General features: G+C 51.1%; 1 protein-coding gene across 1 annotated transcript in view; it reads right to left on the bottom strand.

Annotated features, from left to right (window-relative positions):
* Positions 1 to 1,331: 1,331 nt before the first annotated feature.
* The window catches only part of RBM20 (RNA binding motif protein 20), a 207,401-nt gene continuing 199,278 nt past the window's right edge, over positions 1,332 to 9,454 (bottom strand). Inside the window, exons 15-16 of the mRNA XM_029244821.1 lie at positions 5,474 to 5,595; positions 1,332 to 1,531 (exon numbers count right to left, since the gene is read on the bottom strand). Of these exons, the coding sequence (XP_029100654.1) occupies positions 1,421 to 1,531; positions 5,474 to 5,595 (233 nt within the window). The 3' untranslated portion in view covers positions 1,332 to 1,420. The remainder of the gene's footprint in view (positions 1,532 to 5,473; positions 5,596 to 9,454) is intronic.

Genomic DNA, 9,454 nt, shown 5'->3' with positions numbered 1-9,454 from the left:
GTGGTCAGGAATAGAACAGGAACGGTCTTCCAGGGGCAGAGCTGGGGCGGCCGCCTCCGGGCAAGTGTCTCAGCTTGAGGAAGTAGCACCAGGCTCCCCTCCGACCTTCTCAAGGGTTTCTCCAGGGCTGCAGCTGAGCCTCATTTTCCCCCAGCACCTTTCCCCAGACCCTTCCAATGGATGGCAGACCCTGCAGCTTTTTCTGTCTGGGGCCTGAAGCCACTGACCTTTCAGTATCGCAGAGCCTGGTGGGAAGGAGCCCTGTGCTGCGTAACATTTAATATCAAAGTCTGCACACGGGGTCAACTCTCAGATGCCCTTAACCTTCTGCCCAGTTGGAAAGGGTCCACCTACAAACACCTGGCAACCCTCAAATGCTCCGCAGTCCTGCAGTCTTCTCTCTCATTTGTGTCCCCTGCCTCCAAGAGACCATTTAAAAACCGTCCCGCTATGAGGCTGCTGGAGCCCAGAGTGTAGGCTCCAAAGGGCGAGTCAAGGGCAGATGCCACTTCCTCGTTTTGGTGTCTCCCAAGCCAACCATTTACGGCTGGGAGGCCAACCTTCAACGGAAGCCCTGACCTTCTGCTGTTTTAACCGGAGGGGGAAGACGCTTCTGTTTTCATTTTCACTTAAAGTGAGTCTAGACCAAATTCAACGTCCAGAGTAGAACAAACCCTGGCATCTCCTGAAATCAAGAGGAAGGAAATACATTTGGGGGGAACTGATCAGAGCTTCCAAAATGAAGGGCTCTTTTCCTCCTCAAATTTTATTCTAAGGCATGAATCTGGTGGGCTTCTAGAACGACAGAGAGGATGAAAGAGTTATGAAAATCAGGGCTTTTCAGAAAGGTGGTCCAAGCTGGAGGAACTCCCAGCTTCTGCCCCACTGACTGTCTAGGGTTCCCCCCTCCAGGACTGCAGGACCCGAATCAGCTCCCCACACACACAGGACGCCAGGCAGAGAAACGGCTCCAGGTTCACTGGCGTGGTTCTCAACCCAGGAGTCTCCGTGAAATCTTTTTTTTTTTTTTGGAAGACTCAGCCTGGCTTGACCTGTCCTATCCCATCAAGAATCGGAACACTGTAAAAATCCCTGAGAAGTTGGATTTTATGAAAAGGAAATGACACTGGGCACAGAAGGAGGGGGTGGGATGGGGAGGAAGAGAGAAGCAAACTGAAAGACTGTTTGAAGGAAACAGGAGTCGACAGGGAGAGAGTGGGTGCCCCTCAGCAGACTGGACACACCGCGGTGAGGCCTCCGGCAGGCACTTCAGGGGCATCTCATGAGTCTCTGAGGACGGACCCAGGCCACGTGGCCTGCCTGGTCTTCCTTCCTCTCTGGCCTTAGTTCCTGTCCCGGAGGGTGGGAAGGCCCCACCTCTCAGACCCTCCTCTCCCCGCTTGCAGCAGTGGCAGGGATGTCAGAGCTTTTTCCTTTCAAAGTGCGGCACGATTCCGCTGTCCTCGGGCCGAGGGCTGCCTGCCCCCTCGGTCTCCATCAGGCCCTCCTCGGCCAGCTGGGACAAGTACTTCTGTGGGACAAAGACGGGGGGCAGAGAGAGTGGTGAGCTGGCGGGAGAGGAAGGGGGGTGTGCCTCGGCCCCCTCTCCTATCACCTTGCCCAGTGGGTGGGACCCCTCTTCTTCCTCCCCAGATCCTTCCAGGGCTCCAGGACCCATGCTAAGTGGTGAGCTCCGCCCCCTTTATGTTAGTTTACAAATGACCCATAGAGAAGGTAGAAAGTACAGATCCTAACCATAGCAAACACATCCATAGGCCTTATCCCAGACCAAGTGCTATTCTAACTGCTTTTCTTCTATAAACTCATTTAATGCTCACAACAACTCTACTTGTTTTCCAGAAAGATTTCTAGTTCTAGTTCCAGATTCTCAGGCCCCATGCTAGAGAGAGAATGAATAAGCAAGTATGGGGTAGGTCCAAGAAGCTACATTTTTCAAAGATTCCAGCTGGTGTGAAGACCAAGGTTTGGGTTCCAGGCAGCACATCACGTGTAAAAGGCAGAGTGACGAGAGGGAGGCTGGAAGTGTGGGGACGGCAGCAGCTCTGTCCTATAGCGACTGTGAAAGACAAAACCGCAGCCTGACGTTGGAGACTCCAGCAGACAGGCTGGCAGGCTCAGTGTCTCGGAGGTTCCATGGTGGGGGCCTACCTCTGCCCCGCCCCAGAGCACTCACTGCTCCCGCTGGCCCCCAGCCCAACTCGGCGAGCCTGTCGGGCTGCTCCTGGGAGTCTGGATTCAACGCAGTGAGGTGGAACCGGAAAATGCCTGGCGCCCCAGCTGCATATCCTCTGATGGCTGGGGCAGCCAAGGGCGGTGCAAAGAGCACTGGATTAAGAGTCAGCAGGGTTAAGTCCCCTGCAGTGGTCAGGTGTGTGGGCTTTGCCATCAGATGACCCCGGTTCAAATGCTACCTCTCAGCAGGCAAGTTCTCCAATATCTTCGACTGTAAAGTGTGAGTAACATAGTAACTACTGCATAAGGTTGCTGTGAAGTCCAAGAGAAGTACCATAAAGGATTGAGCACACTGCCTGGCATGGAATAAACACTCAGCAATGTTGCCCTTTATCATTAGTGGCACCAGCTGCCTGATTTGGGGAAAGTCACTCATCTTTTCCCAGCTTCAGACCCGAAACCGTTAAATGGGAGAAATGATATCTTCCTCCTTCCTCCTCCAGGGTTGATTCTGAGGGTCAGACAAGATGATGTGCTTGAGGTGACGGGGTCGACCTGCTCTCTTTAGGAGAGGCTGTGGTTGGCTTTGAGTGGTGGGTGAGACTGACGGGGAGAAGGGCAGACCGTGGATCTCTCTGGGCCAGGCTGCTGATGGAGGGCCGGGTTTCTCCTCCACCTCGTCTCAGGAAAGGCATGTGGGTGGGTGTACCACCAATGGACCAAGCAGGCGTCTAGTTTTCCCATCTAGCACTGACTCCACCTGCTATTCCGATCACTCTGGTGGGTTCTCTCAGAGCATTGACCAGCCGTGGGCACAGCCGGGATTGCAGAGAGAAAATGAAGGCTACTTCTACCCTTCCTCAAAGAACAACCCAAGTCCTACCTCAAGGCCTCCTGGGGATGCTAGGTTTACAAGTTGCCTGACTTAGGTGTCAGCCAGCACCTGCTACTTGGGGCTGAATTCCTCCCTTTTCACACGTGTAACACAGAGTGTGGTGCAGTAGGTGTGACTGTGTGGACAGAGACATTCTGTCAAGGCCACTTCCCAGATAGGAAGAAACCCTATCTGGGTAGCCTGCGATGGAGGCTCCCATCTTCAGGACAGGTGCGCCAGGGCAACCTGAACTGCAGTTGGCGGGCGTAAGGGGCTTAGCCAGCATCTGGACCTGACATGCCTGGGACCACAGGAATGGTCTGCTGTGGGGAGGCGAGCCTGCCTGGGGGTTTGGCCCGGAGGCCCTGAACATAGTGCAGTCGGCTGCCCTGCAAGAAACACAGGGTTTAGAATTCAAGGCCCTGGCAAGTCTGCACTCACTCTTCCTACCTTCCTGGTTGACCTTGAGCTGTGTGTCTCCTTGGGGGCTACACAATCCAGCCGAGAATGCCGGATGAGATCACAGGTTCTCACGTTGAAGTATCATAATCTGGAAAGACTTTTAAAATGCAGATTCTCAGGCCCCACGCTAGAGAGAGAATGAATAAGCAAGTATAGGGTAGGTCCAAGAAGCTACATTTTAAAAAGATTCCAGCTGGTGTGAAGACCAAGGTTTGGGAAAATCAGGACCTGATGATCTTCAAGACCCCATCCAGCCGTGCCGTTCTAGAGGTTTAATCTTCTTGGGGGTGAGGGATGATGATGTCTTCAGGGTAGACAGCTGCCCTCGGCTGGCGCCGGGTAGCCCAATCTGAACCCTTGGCCTGGCCAAGTCACTGCCTGCCCCCAGGAGAGGCTGGGACCTGGGCCCCAGACCTCGTGGCTTCCTTGGTCATAGAACAGCTGCTTTCCAGGGGGAAATCAAGAGGCTTAAATGACCTGAGTTTGGGCATAGCCAAGGACAGTCCCTTGCAGACTTGCAGATGGTGACCCAGGCCATGACATGGGTCTCAGTTTGCAAGACCAGCTTAGTAGAGTGAGAAGAGGAAAGGGATTAAGAATTAGGCAATCTGGCCCCAGGCCTAGTAACTCACCATCTACATGGCCTTGGACAAATCCAAGGCTTGGACGAATCCTTGGCTTCTCTGGGCCCCAGTTTCCTCAATTATAAAACAAGAGAACTGGCCCATATCTGAGTTTTCTTAACTGGGGTACACATTCAAATCATTTGGAGAACTTTCTCAAATTACATATTTGAGAAAGTTCTCAAATTCTACTGAACACCTGGCCTAAGTAGTATAAATACTTTTGAAACACTGTCTAGGGATTTTGGTTCACATCCCAAGAACCACCAGAGCAGCCATTCTTTAACAATTAAACTGATAGTAATGCCTGCTCTGGAATTACGGCATGCTGCTACCACAAGGGTGTTCTAATGTCAAGGCCTTGTGCCTCAAAAATGTAGTTTGATTCCTTGTAAAAACAGGAGGTGCCTTGATATACTTAACCCTGAGTGTCTGATCTTCCATGATTTGTATTACATTACTAACCCCCAGCTTATACCAGAAGTTATATGAAAATCACATTCTAATATGCTATATATTGTATAGGTAAATATTATAGGATATATTGCTATATCTTGTGATTTTAAGAAGTGTTTTTTCCACACATTAACTGTTCTGAAATTGAGATGCATTTTACAGTTGATGGAGTCTCACCGTTTAATTTGTAACATGTTTTTCCTTGTTGATATCAAAAAATAGTGGTGTGTCTTACCACTGATGGCACCTTAGATTAGATAAAATATGGTATATAGGGTATATTTTACATGCCACGGTTAATATACTATGAAACGTACTTATTTTATTTTTTGCTTATCTCCTACGCTAGATGGAAGGTCCATGAGGGCAGGGATTGCTGTCCGCTTTTTTTGTTGTTGTCTACCCAGTGCCTAGAATAGTGTCTGGTCCATGGTATGCCTGTGATAATAGCTGCAGTATGGACGGACATTTCAATAGAACATAATAGTGGGTTTTATTCTAGCAAACAAGGATAGTGCACAGGGGAAGAGAAACATAGAGAAACATCTGCATCTGGAACATCCAGGTGAAAAGGGACCAGACCCAACCAGGGGCCAGGTGAACACTAACAAGTCATTCGGTCTAGAGGGAGAGGCAGTTACAAAAAAACCCAAGCCAAACAGAATGCTTTGTACCAACGTGGAGACAGATGCTCTGAGAGCACGTGGGAAGCAGCTACCATACGGAGCCACCTGGTGGAGTCAGGACTGAGACAACAGGAGGAGTTTTCCATTAAATGGAAGGAGACAGCAACGCACAGAAACTGAGACCAGGGAGTACTCCCCACACCCTCCCTGGGCGCTAGGCAAGGAAGGCCGACGGTTACCTGTAAGTTCCGGTAGTGGACAGCACTGCGACAGTGGCTCATCTTTGCCATCTCCTCGCTCGTGTAGAACAGCCCACACAGTTTGCAATAAAAGCCGGTCCTGGGCACCACGAACTCCACCCCTGCAGAAGGATTGGAGGTGGACAGGTAGGCAATTAGGAAGGTGGAGGGAGGCCCCCGACATCCAGACAGCAGTCAGGTGGTAACAGGAGCAGTGCACTCCAGCCCTTGATTACTGTGGACTTTGGCTGGTTACCCAGTTTCTTCAGGCCTCAGTTTCCTCATTTGCAAAACAGGCAGGAAGAAAATAGCATCAACTTCATTCACAGGCAGCTGTGAATGTGAGGGATGTACTCCCTGAAGTGTGATGGAGGGCTTAGCAATTATATGCTCTGCACCTGCCTTTGGCAAGTAGGTCCAGGCTCTACTACAATCAGCCTATTTCCAGGGAAAGGAGAAGGAAGGAGGTTTCTTACATGTCGTGGGTGGATTTTCTTTCTCCACACTGTACCCCTCTCTGCAGCTGTTGTGGCCAGGACTCTGGAAGAATGCTCTCTCTCTCTTTTTTTTAATAAAGTGAATGGTGTTTTTTTTTTAATTTATTTAATTAATTTATTTTTGGTTGTGTTGTGTCTTCGTTGCTGTGCACGGGCTTTCTCTAGTTGCAGCAAGCGGTGGCTACTCTTCGTTGCGGTGCACGGGCTTCTCATTGCGGTGGCTTCTCTTGTTGCAGAGCACGGGCTCTAGGCGCGTGGGCTTCAGTAGTTGCGGCACGTGGGCTCAGTAGCTGTAGCTTGTGGGCTCTAGAGCGCGGGCTCAGTAGTTGTGGCGCACGAGCTTAGCTGCTCTGTGGCATGTGGGATCTTTCCAGACCAGGGGTCGAACCCGTGTCCCCTGCATTGGCAGGCGGATTCTCAACCACGGTGCCACCAGGGAAGCCCAAAAATGCTCTCATTTTTGTTTGCTTATTTTAGAATTATGTTCATTAAAGAAACAATTTAAAGATAAACGTGAGGAAAAATCACCCAGAGTCATTCCAATCAAAGTACTTTCTTCCACACTATCTACATAGAGAGCCTTTTCTGGGGGGAGGGGGACATTTTTAATCACACCCTAAGTGTAATCCTATCTCCTCCTTTTTTCATGTGATGATCTATCATAAACATTTTTCCATCTTTCTCCAGTCTTTACATCTGAACCATTAATTGGTAGCATTTTATTTATGATGCGTTAAATAAAAGTCCCAGGATTCTGGGAGGCGTTTTGATTCTGAGGAAGGGAAATGGTGGCCCAACAGCCAGACAAGTGACAGTGTCACAGCCCAGAGGATTCGTCTTTGAAGCGGGACGGCGGCCGCTCCAGCCTCCACCAAGGTGTTTGAGCGTCACGGTTCTCCTCTTGAAGACACAGACAGCACACTGGAAAGAGCCCAGGTCTGAGAAGGCACAGACCAGAGGCTAAGCATCTGTGTAGCCTGGGGAGAGCTGGCTGAACCCCTCCTGGGTCTCAGTTTCCTCAGGCACCTGATCGTGAAGCACCAGCTAAAGAACAGGGTGTGAGGGCCATGATGAGCAGGACCCGCTGCGGCACTAAAGGAAAGGGGCTGTGGCCACTCAGGACACCCAGATCCCGCCTTCAGACTGGGGCCGCTCCCTGTGTGCTGACACACTTCAGCTGGGCTTTGCTGCTGCCCATCTGGTTGGTTCTGCTGGGGGTGGGGGAAGGTTGGAGATCTGGCCCCAAGGGGTGGCAGGGAGAGCGGGGCTGGGAGCGGCACACCAGGGCCAGAGAGGCTTCTTGCAGAGAGGGGGACAAGCCAAGGCACTGCGTGTGACCACAAGCCTGGGCCTTGCTTCACTTTCCTTCTCCTGCCTCCTGACAGACAGAGCTAAGTGCACAGGAGACCCTGTCATAGAGGAGCAGCTTAGACTTGTAATTATAACTTTTTTTTTCCATTTCAAAAGAGCCATTTATCAGGGGCTTCCCTGGTGGGGCAGTGGTAGAGAATCTGCCTGCCAATGCAGGGGACACGGGTTCGAGCCCTGGTCTGGGAAGATCCCACATGCCACGGAGCAACTAGGCCCGTGAGCCACAACTACTGAGCCTGCGCTCTAGAGCCTGTGAGCCACAACTACTGAGCCCACGTGCTGCAACTACTGAAGTCCGTGTGCCTAGAGCCCATGCTCTGCAACAAGAGAAGCCACTGTAGTGAGAAGCCCGTGTGCCGCAACAAAGGGTAGCCCCCGCTCGTCGCCACTAGAGAAAACCCACGTGCAGGAACGAAGACCCAATGTGGCCAAAAATAAATAAATAAAAGTAAATTTTTAAAAAAGGCATTAAAAGAATATTAGTTTCCAGACACATGTTAAATCTTTCTGCACAGAGGCCAGAAGGCCCTCCAGCCTTTCACCAGAGCCGCCTGGAGAACCCAGACTCCACGGCTGCCAGCAACTCTCCTCCCTGCCTCCACTGGCCTCTGGGGCTCTTTGGGCAGGTGGTCAGAGACAGCTCTGAGGAAGGAGAAGCTGGGGCAGGATCCCCAAACGCCTGGGAACTCACCCTTGAGTAACCGGCGGTTGCACGGGCACTAGGATACCAACACTGCCTCGGGATGCCTCTGGAATGTGAGGGCCAGGGGAAGCAGCAGCGTCAAGAAAAAACTGCCACGGTCCCAGTGAGTTCTGGAGCGACCTGGTCCTCCCATTTTTCAGCCTCTACTAAGTACAATAACTAAAGCTACGTCTGCCTTCTAGTAATAGCTCCTGGCACTGGTAATTACAACTCTGTCATCCCAGCAAAGCCTGGGATGGGTGGCAGGGGAGCTTGCATTTTGCAGGCAATGCCCTTTGGTTCTGGGAAGAGCAGGCCTTGGCAGGCTCACACTGGCTGGGGTCACCCAGAGCTGGCCTGAAACACATAGGGTGCCCTTCCCCACCCCCATGCCCAGGCCAGCCCCTAAGCAGCAGGACTCTGCCCCTCTCTCCTCCTCATTCTGCCCCTCTGCTCTCCACAGGGACCAAGCCTAAGTTGTTCCCCCACGCCCAGAAGTCTCTCTGCTAGGAACAGACCATGGAGGGTGAAGAGTTATGTAGCCCCAGTGAGAGGAAGCATAGTAGGTCTCAATAACTATTTCATAAATGAGTAACAATAGACAACGTGTATTAAGTACCTTCTACTGGAAGACACTGAGACCTTACCAGTACTCATTCAGCTAATCCTCAAAATAACCCTACATGGTAGGCATCTACTACCAGCCCTTATTTAGAGATGAAGAAAGCCAAGGAGAGAGGTTAAATAAGCAGCTTTTTGTCCCACAGCCAGCTGGGATTTGAACCTAGGGAGTCAGATTCCACAGTCTGTGCTCTTAACCACTGCACCCAATTGCCTTTCCTCCACTGTGCTGCCTGAACTGGAGGAACAAGAGGGTCTCCAATTAGGAATCCTCAGTTCTGACATGAGCTTGCTGTGTGATCTTAGGTAAGAAAGTCTCTGGGCTTCAGTTTCCTCACCTGTCAAATGCAGAAAATAGTACCGTATGCCTGCTACTGAGAGGGATGAGACAATAGATCTCAAAGCTAATCAGAGGGGAGACCTTCAAGATGCGGGAGGAGTAAGACCTGGAGATCACCTTCCTCCCCACAAATACATCTACATGTGGAACAACTCCTATAGAACACCTACTGAACGCTGGCAGAAGACCTCAGACTTTCCAAAAGGGAACAGACACCTGAGGGCGGCCTACATGCAGAGGCAGGGCCAAACCAAAGCTGAACCCCAGGTTCTGTGCAAACAAAGAAGAGAAAGGGAAATTTTTTGGTGCAGCCTCAGGAGCAGCGGTTTAAATCCCCACAATCAACTTGATGAAACCCGCATCTGCAGAATACCTGAATGGACAACAAGTGTTCCCAGAATTGAGGCAGTGGACTTTGGGAGCAACTGTAGACTTGGGGTTTGCTTTCTGTGTCTGATTTGTTCCTGGTT

The sequence above is a fragment of the Monodon monoceros genome, unplaced genomic scaffold, assembly GCF_005190385.1.
Source record: "Monodon monoceros isolate NGI ecotype Baffin Bay Population unplaced genomic scaffold, NGI_Narwhal_1 Super_Scaffold_4, whole genome shotgun sequence".
Lineage (NCBI taxonomy): Eukaryota > Metazoa > Chordata > Mammalia > Artiodactyla > Monodontidae > Monodon > Monodon monoceros.
The sequence above is the reverse complement of the archived record's forward strand: the minus strand, read 5'-3'. Positions and strand labels throughout refer to the sequence as shown.